This window comes from Haliotis rubra, unplaced genomic scaffold (genome assembly GCF_003918875.1).
Source record: "Haliotis rubra isolate DU_JTF1 unplaced genomic scaffold, ASM391887v1 Scf17, whole genome shotgun sequence".
Lineage (NCBI taxonomy): Eukaryota > Metazoa > Mollusca > Gastropoda > Lepetellida > Haliotidae > Haliotis > Haliotis rubra.
The window spans coordinates 412424-434471 of record NW_025765669.1 but is presented as its reverse complement, the minus strand read 5'-3'; the positions used below and the strand labels follow the sequence as shown (position 1 = coordinate 434471).

The 22048-nt window shown below is 37.2% G+C and overlaps 1 protein-coding gene across 1 annotated transcript in view; it reads left to right on the top strand.

Annotated features, from left to right (window-relative positions):
- The window catches only part of LOC124272396 (collagen alpha-1(I) chain-like), a 116746-nt gene extending 96675 nt beyond the window's left edge, over positions 1–20071 (top strand). Inside the window, 12 exon segments of the mRNA XM_046707563.1 lie at positions 322–456; positions 1084–1251; positions 2546–2773; positions 4321–4453; positions 4640–4707; positions 5270–5410; positions 6724–6762; positions 8368–8724; positions 12033–12095; positions 12597–12794; positions 13512–13627; positions 14312–20071. Of these exon segments, the coding sequence (XP_046563519.1) occupies positions 322–456; positions 1084–1251; positions 2546–2773; positions 4321–4453; positions 4640–4707; positions 5270–5410; positions 6724–6762; positions 8368–8724; positions 12033–12095; positions 12597–12794; positions 13512–13627; positions 14312–14525 (1860 nt within the window). The 3' untranslated portion in view covers positions 14526–20071.
- Positions 20072–22048: the final 1977 nt, after the last annotated feature.

Below are 22048 nucleotides of genomic sequence, written 5' to 3'. Positions count from 1 at the left end.
GTTGTTCAATCACTGTCTTTGTAGTCATTAGAGTCTGCTGCAAACCGGTTCCTGTATTATGTACTGAGTGGAAGTTGGTATAAATATGGGGTTGCATTTTGCAGTTTTAAGTTGGGAACTTACAGTATTTGAAATATTCTTGGTGTATGATAGATTGATAGGAATAGTGGAGCTGTACTAATAGGAGTATGGTATGCATTTCGGTAAAAGTATTTAAATTTCACATCCCTTTTTACTGATTTTGATAGGTTTGTTTCTAATGGTTAAAAGAACAGACATTCATTTTAAATGCCGATAGTAAATCATGAACTTCCTGTTTAGGGTCGACTTGGACTCCGAGGTCGTAAGGGTGAGCGTGGTTTCAGCATCAAGGGAGCAAGGGGAGTGAAGGGTGAACCTGGTATTGGCCTTCCTGGAGGAAGTGGAGTTTTCATTCCGGGACCAAAGGGAAATAGGGTGAGACATAAACATGTTTTGATGTTGTTTTGTCTGTAATCTGTACCGCCGTGATACCGCTGAAATATAGCTGAAAGTGGCATAAAACTAAACTCACTCACTCATCTGTCCTGAAATAAATTCTTAATGGATGGTGTCAGATATGTTAGTTCACTGTAAATGAAAGTCATCCTGATATCCTGATATGCATGCGTGTGTGCACGTTTGCGTGAGTGAGTGAGTGAAGTATATCAGAAGAATCAAGTCTATTCAACAATGAACATGATGGTTGACTGATTTTGTGTGTATGTGATATATAGATGTGAAATATACAATGGACCCAAGTCTATTCAATTATTACATTGAACATAATTGTTGAGAGAATTTTGTTGAATTACTGTCTCCACCTTTTTGACATGTCACATTTTTCCCACTGTACTTGTATTCTGCAATCGTAGTGGGGCAGTGGGGTAGCCTTGTGGTTAAAGCATTTGCTCATCACGCCGAAGACCCGGGTTCATTTTCCCACATGGGTACAGTTTGTGAACCCCACTTCTGGTGTCCCCCACCATGATATAGCTGGAATAATGCTAAAAGTGGCGTAAAACTACACTTACTAACTCACTTAATTCACATGACCTGTTCCAGGGAGACCCAGGTGTACCTGGTAATGATGGTATCCATGGTCAAGACGGACCCCCTGGACCCCCTGGACCACCAGGGATCTCTTCCTCTGTGGTTTCAGGAAGTGGAGATGGAACCACTGTCATCAGCCAACCAGGCCCTGTAGGACCTGCCGGACCGGCAGGCATGAAGGTCAGTAGTGTGTGCTTCATTCATAATAATAATAATAATAATCATAATCATAATGGACATTTCTAAAACGTTTGTATCCACACACTTGTGCATTCTCAAAGACATTACCCCAGTTAACTCAAGCTGCCTTTTAGACGCTAGAAGGTTACCATATATTACTGTAGATAAGCCGATCTCATAGATAAGTCAAGGCCCTAACTTGACCCTTAAAATCATTATCAAAATGGTATTTTATGTAGATAATCCGAACCTTCATTCATCTTTTCATCGTGATAATTTCCTGTATCCACGCACTTGTCCATTACCCTGAATAACCCAAGCTGAGTGTGAGGCGCGCTAGAAGGTTAACATTCATATGACTTATCCCACCGGGTACCCATTCACTGCTGGGTGGACAGAGGCAATTTTGAACAAACTCACTTGCCTAAGGTGAGACCACATGTATCACATGTGCTTCGTTGTGGGCAGGACTGAAGTCCTAGAAACTCTCAAGAGTCAAGCTGCCGATCACTGTTGCCCATATAAGTACTGACTGTGACCAACCATGCTTAACTTCACCTGATTTGTTACCAGTGCTCTGTGCACACAACCACTCACTACCAATAAACGTGGATACTTTCTCCACTCTCTTAATGATTTCGCATTTTCAAGTATATACAGTTACTCCTGTTTTGAAGAATCATTTGTGTTAAATGGGGGGCAAAGCTCAGAGGTCTGGTGCCCACATTTTGCCCAGTTCTAGAAGGTCGAATAAATGATACTTGGGTGAAACTGAGACATAATATGTGTGTAATTACAGTTGTCAGTATGTTAGATTGATAAGTATTCTATAATATGATCTATATGATATGGGTAGAATAGGTCTTCACTAAACTCCCTCACTCACTCTACGATATAATGTGTCACTAACAGTGGTGTTTAAGCTACTTGCATATTTGTTTATAGTTCTTGCACTGAGATCTGTTAGTTTACAGGGTTAACACGTTCGCTCGTCACGCCAAAGACCCGGGTTCGATTCCCCACATGGGTGCAATGTGTGAAGCCCATTTCTGGTGTCCCCTGCCGTGATATTGCTGGAATATTGCTAAAATCGGCGTAAAACTAAACTCACTCACTCACTCTTAGTTTACAGCTAATGATCCTTGATCATATTTCACCAAGCAAATATAGGGTTGTGACAGTGAAAGTATGGGGGACAACTATAGCTCTAGCAATGCATTTTGAAATTGGGTCTGTTGTAAACTTCAGGATGTTCATTGTATTAGCTCAACTACTGACATACTTTATTTTGCAGGGTGCAAGAGGACCAGCAGGTTCAGAAGGAGCAAGAGGCAGACAAGGCCCAGTCGGACCAGTAGGACCGCAGGGACCAACTGGCCTTGGCTTGCCCGGACCTCGAGGTCCAAGTGGACCCCCTGGTCCACCTGGAGACTTTGCAATCAACGGGCGTGGTCTCCCAGGCCCTCCCGGTCCCCCTGGCCCCCCTGGTGAAGCTGTTCTGGGAGGAGGCACAGTTTCAGGGGTTGGTATAACCATCGATGATATCTTTAGGGCTCCATTTTTCTTTCTTTGGTGTTCCTTGCCTGAGTACTGGAGTTATAATGACTACTGAGTATAAAAAATACTTAGGAGACCAGTTGGAATGTGAAAGCTCCTCAAGCAGCAACATGAGCTTTACCACACTATAGTCTGTTTGCAGTGAAAACGTAACGGTGAATTGCACTTTCAACAAAAATGTAAATCGAATAAAGTGAAATTAAGATTGCGAATCCTCATAATTCTATCTTGCCAATTGAACATTTAAATCTTAGATTTTTATTCAACTTATGAAAAAAGTTGTTTAACAAACGATCATTGTTTCAAATCGCTTATATTGGTTTGTATTACAAGGGGGTAAGCGCAGTAGTTGGAACAGTGAAACAAATGCACGTACGTGCGGTACGTGATGAGCATTAACTTAGACCAACCCTACTTGATCTCGGTGTTTCATTTTATGTGCATACCTCCTTGTAATACAAACCAATAATACCGATTTGAAACTATGATCGTTTGTTAAACAACTTTCATCCCAAGTGATTTCATCTGTGATTTAAATTTTCAAATGGCAAGGTAAAATTATGAGGATTCGCAATCTTCATTTCACTTTATTTGATTTACTTTTTTGTTTAAAATGAAATTCATTGGTACGTTTTCACTGCAAACAGACTATAGAAGGTGAATGCAATTAAGTGAACACTCATCCAGTCTGTGGTCATTTTAATCATGACATCTTGTCTTCATTTTCCAATGGTAAATGTCCCAGTGTGAACCACCACAAAGTAGAGAAATTAGGAAGAAAACCCTGAATGCTTAATATCTGAAATATCATGCTGAGTTCTGCCAACTTGCCCGAATGATGAAGGGAAAGCAAGTCATCTGAGTGAAGACGGCCCTGCTATACCTTCATGATGGGGCAGTGAGGTAGTCAAGTGGTTAAAGAATTTGCTTGTCTCACTGAAAGCCTGAGTTTGATTACCCACACAGGTACAATGTGTGAAACCCATATGTGCTGTTCCCTGGCGTGATATTGCTCTAATATTGCTAAAAGTGTAATCCTACATATGACAGGGTAAAAATGTTCCCTCATCATGCCGAAGACCCGGGTTCGATTGCCCAAATGGGTACAAAGTGTAAGGAACATTTCTCGTGTTCCCAGCCATTATATTGCTTGAATATGGCTAAAAGCGGCGTAATACTAAACTCACTCAGTCACTCATGCCAGGAAGTGTCTGTATGTTATGGCGTAATATTGTGTACATCAGTGTTCAATGGACCCGTGAAGATCCGGGGGTAGAATAGGTCTTCAGCAACCCATGCTTGCCACAAAAGGCCACTATGCTTATCATAAGAGGCGACGAACGGGATCGGGTGGTCAGGCTCGCTGACTTGGTTGACACATGTCATCAGTTCGCAATTGCGCAGATCGATGCACATGCTGTTCATCACTGGATTGTCTGGTCAAGACTCGATTATTTACAGACCGTAAAACTAAACTCACTCACTGTGTTCAATGAGGAACGTATCTTTCAGGCTGCCATCACATACCGCAATATGGATGCCTTGCTGTCTGTTTCCTACAACTTACCAGAGGGAACATTGGCATATGTCATGGAGCAAGAATTGTTATACCTCAGGGTTAAAAAATGGACTGAAAATTGTCATGGTAAGTAAAACTGTGGTCACTGATAATCCATCTCTCTTTCCCTCATTATGGGTTGTTATTCCTCATTTGAGTGTGCAATATATGTCAAATAGTTTAAGGAATCTCTGTAATCACGTAATAGATTTAGCAAATCAGAAACAAAAACTTCATGCTAAGTTGCCAAGACTGGCTTTGCTCGTTTATCAGTTGTCATTGAAGAGAAAAGGAGTTTTCTTTCATTGACAATGATTGGAATAAAACTTTGGCTCTTGTTTGTATATGATAAGGCATTAGTGTTAAAGAAATATATATAACTTGTGGTATATAAGTATTTATACAACAAGTCTTCCTTTTTCTATTTGACAGTGACATCTTTCATATCATTTTTCATTGTGTACTATTTTCAGTTTTTCTTTCTATATCTCTTTTTACTCCTTGAGAAAAGTATATACTAGTATATGTATATACCTTTTGAATTAAACAACATAAAATACCTTTTTAAACAAGCATGACAGTTTGTCTACATTCTAATAGATTTTGAGACCATTCTACATTTTTCTGTTACAGTGATTTCATTTTCTCCCTTAATTTTAATTTCTCTTAGAAATAGAAAGTACATTTTATTAAAAATACTGTCTCGAGCATGAAATAACTTGTGAAAAACTCAAATAATATAGTCCCTGATCTGTCACTTTTCCTTCTTAGTTTTATATTACCCTTAACTGGGTGGATGAATCTTGACGATATTTGGGCGTGCTCAGGAAGGTTTGGCTGAGCCAAGGCAGAAACCTCTCATCGTTTGTGTTTACCCATGTTTTGACCCTCACTTGATTTCAGACGAAAGATGTTGATATAGAAATTCCGGTTCCCCCTGCCCGACAAACAGATTCCCCGATCACAAGTACCAATTTACCTGATAAGGAAATATTGGTCACGCAGACTAAATCAGCTGTCGCTACGGCGGCAGAAACATCGACCGTATGTCCAACAACAACTTTGTCATTTTTTCCTTCCAACTTCTCATAACAGTTGCACAAATCTAACCCTGGTCCATGACTGCTAGACTGCTCCTATGGCTCTGGAACAGTTGGCCTACATCTCAGTGTTTTGATATGCTCGATTTGTTGCCTTTGCCTGTTCTCTTAGTCTTACCAGTGGAGGGAAATGACAACTAACATATGAAGTGCTATTTAGTGGACTCCATTTGTGAAACTAGGATGAATTATCTCCCTTGATTTACCTTGTGCTTATTGTTTTTATTTGAATTCTTTAAATCTCTTTGAAGGAAGTAATTTTCACATTTTCTTAACAAGGCTAAGCACGATATTTAATCTTTTGAAATATTTTAATATTAGAATAATGAACTTAACTAAAAATTAATTCAAGATAAATAATTTAATGGCTTGAATGAAACTAATTTGCCATCTAACTTTCCCAAAGATGCCATTAACGTAATTGAATTTGATAACATTGTTTCATTTGAGCATGCATGTTTCATTCTGGTCAAGACCTGAATGTCTGTCACAAAATGTATTTAATTAAAAATGCATGTGTTAAAAATTGGTTTCCAATTTCTTTCAGTCATTGGTGATGTTTCAGTGTTACTAATAATCTTCAATTGGGATAACATACTTTAAGTTAAGGCATGAGAATGCATTAGCTTAACTAACAGTATTGCCTATTAAGCCTCCATTTCAAAACTGACAGTCTCTGTTTTGGTGTCTTTAAAATTAACATTTGTTTCAGTTTCAGGACATTGATTTGAACACATACCCAAACACTTGCATAGACTAGAAACCTAAAGTTAGAATAACTGAATAGGTGCAAGGTTACGTAGTTTCCTTTTTTCAAATAGATAGTGTTCTGCTTTATTTACTGTAGAAAAGTTTCACGAGAGTTGCGAAGTGCTTCCTGGATTTGTTTTGTTTGTGAGTTGTGTCAAAAAATCTTTGGAAGACAATCCAGCGATTTAATTTGGACTTGAAAATCATGTTAATTGTTATCAATAATATTCACTCAATGTAATCTCAATGCATGATTTCAAAATGATATATATGCATGTTTAACCAAGTTTATTTTTGGTTTTACCGATAATAAATCATTCTAAAGATTTAAACTTTGTCATTGGTTCAAAATTCTGGTTATAAAGTTATCAGTTATTGGGTATTTGTTCATGAGGTCCAATAGTTCTAATCTGGTCTCACTCTGGAAGTTAGGTGTCTTTTAGGGTGCTGTAGCACTCATACTCTGACAGATCACGGATTGCTAATGAGCTGCCTGTATATTTTCAGCTGGGACAAACCATTCCTTTACCAAGTCCGACACCGCCAGTAAGTATCTCTTAGTGTTACAGGGACCTATCACATGTATGCCCCAACTGTGAAAACAGCTGACTTAGCATTATTTTATATACCATACTTGAACTTTGGTAAAATATATGCATGAAACATGGATTTTTGAAAATCTGTCTGTATGTAATCCATAAGCATATTTCAGAATCATCTGCACTGAACAAAAATGGTTAAAAATGATGAATATTTTCGGGGATATTTAGTGAAATTTTGTGATCAGTCTTCACAACAAAAGGTATCACCCTAAATATTCACGATACTTGACTTTTTGAGTTCAGTATATGTCAAGCAATGTGCATGAATGGGACTTTATTTGACATGAATCTTGAGAAACTTCCTGTTTCTTGTGGACCTACTTCTGTTGCTTCAGTGTTTGAAATTAATATTAAATTGAAGTATCATAGTGTTTGAGTGTGGTAATTAGCACTTTTATGAAAGGAAGGATCAGACAATGTGTGCTAGGAGTTTGCAACCTTATAATCTGGTGACAAACCTGAGGTTTGTGATTTGAAATTCCTCGAATGTACTAATGTACCTAGCTTTTGTTTTATGTTGTTTTCGGATTTAACAAGCTATCCTGTTCTAGCAAAAGCATGGGATTATAGATTTTTTAAGGTGGAAAGATACTTGTATTAGTTATCATTATTTGTTATTATTATTATTATTTACAGTAGCGCATTTATAATTGACTGGATCATATATTAATATTGTCCATTCTTCAGAATGGTTTGATGTTTACTCAGTAATAAACAATATAAGGAATTAGATAATTGCTATGGATATATGTTCATATGAACTTCATACTCATTGTTGTGTGCATTTTGTTTAAGGTTTATTGACTTCAATAATCAACTTAATGTTCATCCATATTTTGTGCAAGATGTTCATTGGATGGTTTATTTTTAGTTCATGCATTGGAATACTTTATACACTAGGAGTTACATTGTATTGTTTTACAAAATGTATGATAACCGTACTTATATCCTGGCCATTGACGCTGCATGCTCAGGCAGAACCGTTCGTTAATGTAGATGTGTTTGAAGAGGCAATGGTAAATTCACAGGTGTGAAAATAGGAGCTGAGATATTTCTGCAAAATTAGCTATATCGCATGTCAAAATAGATTGCTGAATTTGCTTTTCATGGAATGTCATTTTTTTGTTTATGACCAGAAATGCTTGAATAAACAACACTCTTTGGATGAAATATTTCAAAGTCGACAGCAGGGATTCAAGTGTCTTAAAATTCACAGTAACAATTCTCAGTGATGATGTGGTTATGCAAGCATTTATGGTATACTAGATGATCAATTTAGACAGTGTCTGAGAAATTATTTTGTTGCGGTGATTTTATGTATTGCACGAGCTTCCGTCAGTTGCATTATGGCGATCGCAATTTTCAAAGGAGGTGAAAGCGCCAATAACCAGGTAAAGGTTAAGCACTCATACTGCGATCATATGGTTATGTGTTGTACACTGGCTATAGCATCATCATCATCATCATCATCATCATCATCATCATCATAATCAGTGTCATGCGACATGTATTCATGCAATCCTGACCCATTCCTTTTCCTACGTTCTAGGTGCGCCTCCCACCCAGCGTATCTGGCAATAGACTTATTAATAATAATGCTAGAGGGCAAGGCAACAATGCCCGTAATCAAAATAATGGCCGTGATAGAAACAATGGCCGTAATAGAAACAATGGCCAAATTGATACTACTTTAAGCTATAGGGAGCGAGTAGCAGAAGAAAGGAGGAGAATGGTTGAAGAACGAGAAAGAGAAATTGAAAAAAGGCGATTACAAAGAGAAAAAATACTGGCAGAAAGGGAAAAAAGGCGACGAGAAATGGAAAATAGATGGCGACTTAATAATAGACGTATCCCTGGCCATAGGGGACGAAATCGAAACAATAGACCCACTCAAAATACCACAAGGGTAAACTTCTCTCCTGCTTTGCAAGAAAACGCTAAACACGCACTTCCATTTCTCTATTAACAGCCTTAGATGCGTAATACAGAAGCCGCTGTGATGGAATATGGTTGTTGATTTGCTGTTGCAGCGCCACATTTTAATGAGCTTACGCAGTTTAATTAACCTGGGCTGGCAGCGTTCTTTGCTCTCACACTTTGCGAGAATGCTACTGCGTTTATTTTCATTTATTGTGCATTTTTGAGTTAAACTGGAACTGTTTTTAGATGATAAAGTATAATATTATACCAGTGGTAGTCTTTAAATGATTTGTCTCTGAAGATGATTTTTTTTCAATTTTGAAATTTAATTTGTTCATAATCAAATCTTTTTATGAACAATTTTCTAAATACAACCACTGATAATATTATACTGTAGATTTAATTAATTTTTAACAAAATGTGTTTTCCTGGTTAATGTGATTAATTATCCTTTCTTTTCCTTAATTTTCACAGACAAACTGTTCCCAGTTTATTTTGCGCTAAGCGCTATGATAGCTTTTTGAAGCAAATATCTTCCTATATCAGCTGTTCTGTACAGGAATTTCTGCAGCAACTTTATCAGATCTTTAGTCTTGCTTCTGACAGCTGTTTAGTTGGGAGTTCACTATGAGTATCTTATATGCATGGACCTCAGTGTTGAGGGTGACAACACTATATGTGATATGTATAAACTTATGGGAGAAAATGGACTTACGAAAGAACATGTAGTCGTGAAATTTCAAGGAAAAACTTACTGTTTCTTACATGATTGTTGATAATACTTGTAGTCATCTTTTATGAATCCCTAATGGTTGAGGGGCTTGTCACAATATTTGGTTGTCTTATGGCACAGACTTGACAGCAAACATAGACAGCATAAAGGAAGTTTGGGTAACAAAATGGCTGCTAAAGGTTATTAATTGTAAAGATAAAAGCCCAAAGTATCAGCACCTGAATTTAGCGATTCAGCCGTCAAATCACCCACTCAACAATGTCTTGGTGGTTTACTGCCAAAAGAGCCCATTACCTCATTCCTGGGGCGGAGGGGTAGCCTAGTGGTTAAAGTGTCCGCTCGTCACGCCGAAGACCTGGGTTCGATTCCCCACATGGGTACAATGTGTGAACCCCAGTTCTGTTATCCCCCACCATGATATTGTTGGAATATTGCTAAAAGTGGCATAAAACTCACTCACTCACTCTCATTCCTTTTAATTTCGTGTTTTCTCCTTAAACAACTTGCCTTTTTGTCATCTACTTTTGTTGTCATGTCTGCAGGTAATCTTTGATTCTATGTGTTACTGTTCCTTCAACCATATGTTACACCCCTCTACCATAAAAGGGACAAGAATGGTTAATCTGACTGTTGTCTATCCTGTCTGTTAGTTTGATGTTATGGGTAGACACTAATGAAGGTCAGGGTCATGGCCAGTGCTGCATTGCCTTGTAACAAACTGAGATCCTTTGTTTGTGTCCAGTACATTGCTATCTGCTTCATTGGTTTCTGAGGAGCATGTATGGTCCAGTCAAGCTGGATCTTCAGAGTTGTGTCCCTTTTACATATCAGGATCCTGTGATCATGGTATAAATCCCAGATTTGCCCTGATAATGGTTCTTGGTTTGTCAGTATTATGCACATGCATTTCACTAAAGTGGAAATGAACGACTGTCTTTTGTAGGCTGTTCTCCAGCATGAGGCTGACATACTGACTGTTATGAGCAGATTCGAACCCAACTCACTCACTCACTCTGACGTTTCCATGTTGCAGAGATGTACTGTTCTGGATCAGTTGTTACAATGCATTGGCTAGGACACTGGAACAGCTGTAATGTCTAACTCTGTCCTAACTATCAACATTTGGGTGTTCTGAAGAATATTGTAATATGGTACACAGTGACAATGTCCTTTGTTTTGAGCCCAACTAATTGGTCATTAAAGAGTTTTGAATTTGGTCTTGTGCACTGAAACTTTAAAAAAAAAAAAGAATCATTCATTATGTTTATTACTTTTTTAAATGGGTCAATTTGAAAAAAAGTGACAGGTGTGTTGGGCACTCGAAAAAAATCAACTTAAAATTAGTTAAACAAGTGATTTAGATGTCCATATTGGAATCCTGGCTTGGTTCTCTATGTATGTGGGGCGGTGGGGTGGCCTAGCTGGTAAAGTATTCGCTTATCACGCTGAAGACATGGGTTTGATTCCCCATATGGGTGCAAAGCCCATTACTGGTGTGCCTCGCCGTGATATTGCTGGAATATTGCTAAAAGCGGAGTAAAACCATACTCACTCACTCACTCACTATGTATATATGATATATCCTGTACTACCTGGATCATATGGTGGTTGCCTTGCTCCATTAGACATGATATGGTGTGTATAGATTAGCACTGGCTTGGGACGGATCCTGTGTCTACTGATATAGTTATATTTCACTATTTTGTAACCATGGTTTTCAATGTTGACTTTCTCATGCAAAAAACCTCACTCCAGGTTGTTTTGCATAACAATTTCTTTACTGATAAGCATGGTGTTAGGTAGTTAGATTCTTTTATCTTAATCTAAAGATTATGAGAACTAGTACTTTTCTTTTAATTAGCAGTAAATAAAACTCTTTCATGTTAATTTGCATTGATAAAGCATGAAAGCATGAGTTAATACAAGTATTGTATAAATAATTTATTCCTTTTATATGCTTTTACAATAAATCTTATACAATTATCTCCAAAAGGTTTACAACATTTTTTGAAACATTTTGAACAAAATGATAATGTATGGTTCTCTATCTATTGTGTATAATTGCTGAGGATTTTTTGTTTATTTGGAAATCAATTTGGAGATAATTATTGCATTCTTGCAGTGTAATCACAGTAAAATCATACATTGGATTTTATTTATCTTTCTCCTAATATGAAAGTGTTACATTATATAGTAACTTTTGTTGAGGTTGCTTCAGATAATGTGTTTTGCTTGCTGGGTTCATTATAACGTTTATCAAACGTATGAATATTCAGTATAGCCATTACGGATTGTAATTATACCATGTGTGATGTCATTTACTCGGAGACTAAAGGCTAATACAGCATTTATTACTGTCTTGAGGTGTGACTATATCTAATATATACCAAGAAGCATCCACGCATGTATTATACAGAAAATAACAGATTGTGACATCTTTGGTTGATTATTAATCAAGGAATTAACAAAAGCAACCCAAATAGAAAGTGTTACTTGTTAAGTGTATTATTTCCAGTACTATTGTTTTGTGCGTCTAAGACCTTGATCTTTTTTGTTTGTAGCCTACCACACCCAGACCATCAGTTCCAGTCCGACCGCCTCCTAACTTCACAACTGGGGCCAAGGTATGTTATAGAGTCAATGCAAATCACCATCTCAAGTTATTATTAATTACATTTCTAATAAAAATATATGCGTATTCCATTACAACATGGAATTATTTCGACAGTCTGTTGTATTACACCTCAGCTGATCATTCACATTGTGTTCTCACTAGTGGTGTTCCGATGATCGAAAGAAGGATTAAAAATGATTATCGATTGTAAAAAAAATAATTTTGATTAATTAGAATTTTGTTGTTTTTGTATAACACCCTTGAATTAAGTATACTAACCATTTAATTTGATGAATATTCACGAACAAACATGCGCTCAACAGTGTAAAGCTATGCGCATTGTAACATTTAACCACTTTTATTGTTTAATTTTACAGATTATTTACAGACCGCCGCCATATAGCTTGAATATTGCTGAGTGCGGCGTAAAAGTAAACTCACTCACACACTCACTCACTTGAAGAGTCATGGTACAAGTATACTTGTGTTATTTTACGATCTATTTTAACAGCTTCATCTGATAGCTTTGAACAACCCAATGGCTGGCGACATGCGTGGTATACGTGGAGCTGACTACGAGTGTCATCGACAGGCAAGACAAGCTGGATATCGAGGCACATACAGAGCATTCCTCTCATCTCAAACACAAAACCTGGATTCCATCATTTACTATAGACAGGATAGATCAATTCCAGTGGTGAATGCCAAGGTTAGATATAAGATTTATTCTAGCCTACACGTTAATGAGTGCTTAACTTTCAGTGGATGTTACCCTACCCTGCACTCAGGATTAATCAAAGTGTTTCTGCCATGGAGTAGTCTGTTTGAATGGGGTGTCCATTGAAACTGAGACACAAGTTTGTCACTATAGAAATCAGATCTTGATACCATGATGTAAAACCCCATTTTTTCTCCTACATAACCTGTTCATATGAATAACGATATTGAATTGGAGTCCTTTTAAACTGACATGGCATCACAATGGGATAAGCCAGCATATGTCAAGACTTGTACAAGCAGTCACAGGCATGCTTGTCAGTATAGAAATCAGATCTTGAGCATGACAAAACCTCATTTTTCTCCTATGTATCATGTTCATATTAGTAACGATATTAAAGGTTGCCCTGTCTAATTCATCCTCAGGAGGGGCGGTGGGGTAGCCTAATGGTTAAAGCGTTGGCTCGTCACGCCGAAGACCCGGGTTCGAATCCCCACATGGGCACAATGTGTTAAGCCCATTTCTGGTGTCCCCCGCCGTGATGTTGCTGGAATATTGCTAAAAGCGGCGTAAAACCAAACTCAGTCAGTCATCCTCAGGTATTCATGTATGTTCAGGTGACACATCCACAGGTACAGAACCTTTCATCATGTCTGATCATTATCTTAATAGGTGATCCATAGTAATCTGTATATTTCTCTTCTTCAGGGCGAAATGCTTTTTAATGACTGGGAAGATATGGTGAACGGTGCTGGTGGATACCTAAACGGAGCATCAAGGATATACTCTTTTAATGGAAAGGATATCATGACAGAGACATCCTGGTAAGCATACTTTAATGTTTATATCCTGTGATAATATTTAATAAATCCTCCATTTTCTATAAACTTGTTGAAGGTGTTTTCACAGGATGACTTTCCAGACAGATCAGGATCCTAATTAGCTATGACCACTTACACTTAGCAATCAACTGTTGTAACCCCCATATTTTACTTAAGATAAGTCGTAGCACCTAGGTTGATTTGTGTAAGTGATCCTTGGGCGAATCTGGGCCGGTGGGGTAGCGTAGTGGTTAAAGCGTTCGCTTGTCATGCCGAAGACCCGGGTATGATTCCCCACATGGGTACAATGTGTGAAGCCCATTTCTGGCCATGGTGTCCCCTGCCGTGATATTGCTGGAATATTGCTAAAAGCAGCATAAAACCAAACTCACTCACTCGCTTGGGCGAATCTTGATTTACAGCCCATGACTGTCGGGTTTTGGCATGCCTTAGGAACATGAATCAGCAAACTGCTGTCTCTTCATGGTTCACCCATGCCGCAAGTTTGAGGAGAGTTGGTGTTGCATCAGGATTTTGTTAATCCAGAACGTCAATGTCCGTACAACAGTGACACCAACTGCATTGCAACAACACTGACCATGCTCATTACCTAAACATAAATATATAAATTTAATTTTAATATAATTTTACCAAAATATTTACACAAGATTTCTTTTTTTTTTTCAGGCCGCAGAAGATAGTTTGGCATGGTTCTGACTCGAGAGGCCAGTTAACCAATGACAAATATTGTCACAAGTGGCTGTCAAACAACTCAAGCAGGATGGGCGTTGGAAGTTCTTTAATGAAACACATGTTATTGGATACTGAAGAATATGCATGTAATAACTCTTTTATAGTGTTATGTATTGAAAACACCAGTCGCAGGAACTTGCGGAAGTGATAACAAGGCCGGCAAGTCAGCTGCATTGCAGTATGTTTGCAGATTTACGTCATGTGGGAATGAGAGGCAAGGGAGATAATTGGACAAGAGTTATCCCCCCTTGCTCACCAGGACAAAGATGCACACTACATCTGTGATATGATGTGTTACATTGGTTGGTAATTTATTCCAGGATGGTGTCAAAGATAGCTGCCTTCTTATTGGACAGTAGCACTGAGGTTAAAGGTCAAGTTAGGTGTTTCACATCGCAGTGAACCACAAACGAGACAAGGGAGAACAGACTTTGTTTTCTACTTCACCCCAAGTGCCCATAGTTCTCATCAGAAAACATGAATATTTCTGTCTGTATATAAACTGTATTGACGGCGTTTGTAGCAGCCACTGTGTATCTCTTGTGGAAGGGAGATCTTCCTATGAAGCAAGCATAGTCCTCAGAATTTCAGAAACTTGTTTAATCTAATATTTCAATTTTAGAATTAGCATAACGAAACCTACCAGTAACTGCTTCTGTCTGAGGGATTCGACTTCCTATTTTACGTGGTCAGTAATACAATGTATGGTGCTCACTACTTTTTCAATGCCAAACCACATCAGCTGTAGGCCAGATGATTATAAACACTTCCCTCTGTGACTTTATATTGTGCATGTATGTATGTGAATACCAGTTTTTTTTATCACCATGTGTGTCAATGGTTTATCTCATTGTTTGTACTATAAACCTTTTGTATTTCAAGTCTTTGAGTAGTAAACACCTAAAAGGTCATGCATATATAGAAAGGAACCATTTGGTTTTTTAAACAATTTATGTGGAATCAATTTCTTTGGTTGAGGATTTGAGTGAGTACAGAATTATGTCAAATTAATGGTTGCGATATGTACGACAATGTATTCCTTCCAACATAGAGCTTTGTTAACACATTGTGTCAGGTAATCTGTGTAAGACTTGTATGTTTGGTTAGTTGAACTAATAAATAAACTGTTATTATTATTATATATATATGTACGTGTATATGCCTAGATCATGTTGAAAAGTAGAGATCTCATGAAGTTCATGTCGTGACTTTCACTTGAGTGGCCTCCATTTGCAGACATTTGACCCTGTTCATGTAGTGACCTTGACTTTCATATCTTGGAAATTAAACTTGCAGTCCTTTTAATGTGATAATTACAACGCACATACAAATCAATCTTTGATGCAAGTTCATTTAATCAGCTGTCAAGAATATATGCATTACTGCAGTCATGTGTTCATACAAAACTCCCCACAACAAACCAAAACGGATATATTGTATGTGTATGTAGATACATATATACATGTATGTACTCATCATTTTGTTGGGGTTTTATGGATTTGATGTTTCTATTTAAAGTTTTAACATCCAAAACAATTGTCAGTGCCAAAAACAAATCAGTCCTTGTTAAGAAAACGTAATCCACAAATTTTAGTTCTTGTAGGGAGTAGTTAATGAAACACTGTATCATGGTAGGGGGGTTTGGCATTTACAGTTTACCATCTTTTACCCTAAGACTCTAGAACTATGCATGTGTTTTAAGGTGATTTGGGGCAAAGTTCCAAGTGACGTCTTGTCACGGTGCATTGTCTGTCGTCCGTCCATCATAAGCTTTGATAATTTTGACAAATAGAATATGAAACTTTGATCTTCCAAAGTCATTAGGACGTGCTCCCAGAAATCCAATTTGATATTTTAAATATGGCTACCATGGTGGCCAAAGTGTGTTCATTTCTGCCAAAATGTGAGTTCTCCAAGTGTAAGACTGTAAAATAATTTACTTTATGCAATTACATCTACACTGAACCATTGAAGAAATAAACTACTGTCAATGAATCCGACAATTTTGTTATCAAAAGTGCTCACAAATATCAATGTGTTCTGTTTATGAATATTACTGTTGATACTTTACATAGTAAATTTTCTCTCCATATTTGGGACACCAATTTGGTGCATTGTTTATTAATCATTTATTTATGGATGGAAGTGTTTTCAAATTTTAGCACGAAATTATGGATGCTTTTTAGATTATTAGCAAGTTAACAATACTGTGTAAGTGAGCTACAGTGCCTGAAGGCTTTGTCACTGTTGTAGGGTGTTTGTTTCATGAAGATAGGCTGCATTCAACACCTTCATCATCCAGCTTACTGGTACATCAATGATGCATTCTTTTTACCCCTTGCTACATATGAAACATGCTGTTTTCACACTACATGGCAGCAGATGGGTCTACTTTCCAAACATCTCTACATAATGCAGCTTCTAAGGAGAGACAGTCTTTGTTTCGTTGTGTGCAGTATTTTTATACATGATCATGCCATATTGATGAAGTAAATGCCCCTAAATCTAAAACCATCGTAAGATTTATCCAACACAAATGAAGGGCATTCATGCCACTCTCTATGCCTTTTGAATATTCAATGTAATTTTAAAATATTGTTTGGGCTTTTTAAGATCACATCAATATGGCATTTTGAAGGGATTGTTTCCTTGACAAAGTAATTGCCATTACGCACCTCCTCTCATGAAGTTCGTATAGATTATATTGACTATGTACATGTAGATATTTTGTACATATGTGACATAACCCTATAATTGTTTTAGAGTGCTACACATAACCAGTCCAGAGATGGAATTAAGGATGGATTTTAACCCATGAAAGTTTAGTTGTGATTGATGCTATGTCTTCAGCAGGAATGCCATAGATTTCTCAGCAGTTTTTGACAGCGGTGAAAAGATTATTGAAAAAGAGATTACAAAGAGATACGTATTAACAAAACTGTAGAAAGAGGATTGTCTTCATTGTGCTTGGGTTAACTTGGGTGAGTTTATGTGTAGTTCTGTTTCCAAAGCTTTTTTTTTTGTAGTAAAGAATAAATTTTTGAACAGGTTTGCGAAATTCATTGTGTTCGAAAGCATGGATTTAAATGCATATGAGAATTGTGAAGCGCAGTGTTCAATATTGTGTATATTTGCATCATTATGATTGGTCTGTTAATGAAGGGAGCTTCAATTTGATTGGATGGCGACCTATACTTAAAATACAGTCATCTTACTGTCTGTCATTTCTTTTATCAAAAGCTTGTAAATTTGTTTTCACGTTAATGTCATTAAAATCTATTGCTCTTTTAACACGGACTTCGTTATCTACTTCTCAGATCAGGTTACTGCATGCCTCCAATGGTTGATCCAATAGTCTGTTTACAGTTCCACAGATGTGCTACGCTTCTTGGTATGTACAAGATGGTACTGATACACACAGCTGAGACCTGAAACACCTCAGTGTTGTGATATAGCTTCCGTACCCCTTTTAGTGAACACCTGGTGTCATTGCAGTTTTGTAGTGATCCATTCAACATTTTTTACTTTTACTCCTATAGAATCAATTATCTAGTAAAACAAAGACTGATTATTGATGTTATATATTTACACTGGATGAAACAAAATACTGCAGGACAAATTGAGGACTTGCTTGTTGTGCATGTTGCATCTTATATGTACAATATTCAGTTTCAAACTTATGTCCTTGGCCCGAAGACTCTAACAAGGCAACAGGAGGTCAATAGTAGGCATGTACTTAAACATTTATAAATCACATTTCCAGAGTGGAAGACTTCTTAATCTGTATTTGGCTGTTTTAGCATCTATGTGTATAACCCTCATTGAAACACTTAAATGAATAATATATGAGATTGCGTACATTATTCTATATTGAAGGGTTTCTGTATTATTTAAAATTGTGGTAACTGAGACAAAAAAACATATTTCACACTCAAGGAATGTAGAGAACAAGGAATGTTGTTGATATGACAGTCATATGCCCACAAAAGCTTGGATTTAAATTTCATCGAGACCAATATTGATCAACTGACCAAAATATACTGTGCATTTAATGAAACCAGATCTGATACCTTGATGTCTGATGACAACCAAGTTTTGATATGAATTTTATGTACAAAATTTCAATAACGAGTTCAAATCTATTGCTTGTGATTGCACATTTCTCTGAATTTGATGAATTTCTAGCATGAAGCATGTCAGGATTTGTTGTGCATGTTGTTGTTTTTCTGTTATCAGAAATCCCTAATCTCCACTTGTATCTTATTGTACATAACTAACAGAAGTAAGTTTAGCTAGGGCTTATTGTACAGGGTTTTACTTCATTGCATTTTAGCAGAGATATTGTCTTCAGTTAGTTCATGCTTACAACAGATTTGCATGTTAATACTTTATACTGCATCAGATGTTTCCCAAGGGATGTTTGCCACTGTATTCACTTTTAACATTTTCATAGGATAATGATTAACTATCTCTGAGAAGGTGTGTAAGGCTACCGGCATAATCATTGGACACCAGCTGCAAGATGGACATTTGTATATTTTACTGCTAATTAATTAATTGGATGGTCAGCTTATGCTTGAATCAGGTTCAGTGTAATAATAAGGCAAAAATGTTTATAGTTCTAGATGTCATAGTGTTTGCAGCACATGGCACGTTCCTTAAATAATTATTAATAATGATGTTAATTGGGTGCAACTAAGATCTTATTAATGTATAGGTAGGAGGGTTTATTGCTTAGTCATATTTTTCATGGATCTTTTTCAAATGATCATGGATCAGAATCTGTAATGCCAAGTATTTCATTTTTGATTTTTGATTCTGTTGGTTGTTCTTATCGCTGGAACATAAAAACTGTACACTTTTTCAGTAAGACAATGATAGATTTTGTTCTTCAGCACTGCAAGTTTTAATTTTACATTTGTACAATGCAATTCTTTCCCTCTCAGAGATATTAAACATGTTCTTTTGAGGTTAAGACCATTTCTGATTTCGAGGTAGTAAAATTAATTTTTAGTTCATTTTCTGATTATGCCATTTGTAATGGTAAAGATAGACATGGCATCTTTAAATATTTGTTTGAAACATGTATGGTAGCCTGTTTTGCAAGTATTCACAAATTGAATTTATTAAATAACGTTTATGCATGGGAACAATATTGTGTTGAACAAAGCATGCAGAGAACAGAACAAACCTTATTGTGTATGAAGTTAGTGTGACGCAATGCCAAAATCATATGTAAGCTAATTGTTTTGGCTATTCAAATATATATGCATGTTGTTTAAGATTTTATGCATGTGTTAAAAATATCTATGGAATTTATTCAGTTTCTGTGAACAGAACGGTGTAGATATTTGGAATGTTGCATGTTCTTTCGTTGATATTGAATGTGTGAGATCTAGAATTCTTGAATGGAGAATGGTCAGAGCAGTGAGATCTAAAGCAACAAGTGTTTGTAAGGACTGGTACAAGCCATCTGGTTTTATTTGCATGAGATACGATCCTTCCTGCACTAACATCCAGTTCTTTGCATGGAGTGATGTGTTTGGTCATATGTGATGAAGTTCTCATATGCTTTGGACTGTGATCAGGGTTTTGTTCCTTAACCCTCTATAGTTTAACCCAGCATTGTGTAAAATCTGCTTGTATGCAATAAACCAAAGTTACATGGTGCTATTCATATATCTATCTGTAGAATTGCTTGTTTGTTGTTTGTCAGCCTTTCATTATGCATGACGTATTTCCTAATCTATATTGACCAATATATACACCAATATGATTATGTGGGATAACGAACGACATTATCATATGACCATGTGTGGGATAACGACATTGTCATATGACCATGTGTGGGATCACGACATTGTCATATGACCATGTGTGCTGTACTGGTGTTCAATAGGAGTGTCAGAATTCTTGTATTTCCTGGGTGACAAAGGGCCATACATGAAGTCTACAGGGGTTTCATTTATTTGTTTTTTGTTTTACGCCACACTCAGCAATATTCCTGCTATATGACTGCGGTCTGTAAATAACTGAGTCTACACCAGACAATCCAGTGATCAACAGCATGTGTATAGATCTATGCAACTGTCATAGGATGACATGTGTCAACCAAGTCAGCAGCCTTACTGCAGGCTTCATACAAGCATGGGTTCTTGAAGACCAGTTCTAACCCAGATCCTCACAGGTAACGGTTTTTGTCTGTATGACATGCATGGGAGTGTAATAATTTCTTGATTATTCATTATTAATCCTTTGGAGCTCCATTAAGAAAAATGCACTGATCATGACCAGCATCTTAGAGCCACAGTTGTGACATGGCATCAGGTTCTTCAGCTATGATGTGGCTTCTATTGCCAGGTTATTCCCTATATTACAATTACAATAACAGTCAAATGACGTCAACATGATTCCCACATGATGAGGACATACACTGTTACTGTGAAGTGATATTTGCACAATATGGTCCTGAAATGCTGAAAACACATCAGTTTTAACTTGAAATCACAAAGGTGTTTTAGTGCCCATACAAGGCCATTGTTTCATTATCTCATTCCTATATGTGGTCATTTTCCAAACATTACAAAAACATTCATATGCATTTTTTGAAGTGCATCAATGTGTAAAAGAAAGACAGACTGACAGAAGCAAACAACCAGCAACTATTACTGTCTTCAAGCAATGAAGATCAATCATTTCTTTCAAGGGTTATGATGATGTTAGAATATGCACAACTATTTCAATTTTAACGACACAAAATTATAATAGTAAAAACATTTTATAATTATAATGCAGATATGTCATAGATTTATTATCAATCATCGAGCCTGACCACCGGATCCTGCTAGTTGCCTCTTATGACATGCACGGAGGACCATTTCTAACCAGGATCTTCACAGGGTGGACTCCACAGACCTGGTTAATTACTACTGATGACAGTTTGGATAATTTGCTGTTTCTGCTCAGACTTTCTGAAAACATTATCAGCTGGCCGCATACATATAGAGCTATCCACAGATATATGCTTCAGGTTTACATGGGCACCTCCTTATACTGACTGCATGCCAACCATTACTTGACTTATCACAGGGGTAGCCAACTGGTTAAAGGCAATAAAGCGTCCACTCGTCACGCCTAAGACCTGGGTTCGATTTCCCACATGGAAACCCATTTTTGGATATTGCTGGAATATTGCTAAATGCGGCGTACGTAAATCCATACTCACTCACTTATCCACGTAAGCCGGGATAACAACACGTAACTTAGACGTCTTTCACACAGACCATTTCTACAAGACCGCGGAGATGGCCCCTTCGACATAAACAGGGAAATATCCAAACTCTGCCAAACGCTTACACTGACACCTCAAGTATCACTACAAAGACTGACAGTGACTTCGTAACTCGAGTGAGAGAGATCAGTTTTTCGCCGCTTTAAGCAATATTCCAACAATGTGCGTATGTGGGGAATCGAATCCGTATCTTCGGCGTGACGAGCGAACACTTTAACCACTTTGTAACTCGAACGGACAGGTATACACCTGGTAACGGCGCCTCTACAGTATCGATAAGTAATCGTTCGAGAGGAGTTGAAAACTACATGGGAGAGAATCAGTACTGCTAATGATATCTTAACATGCTCTTCATATACTGTTTAAATGCTCTTCATATA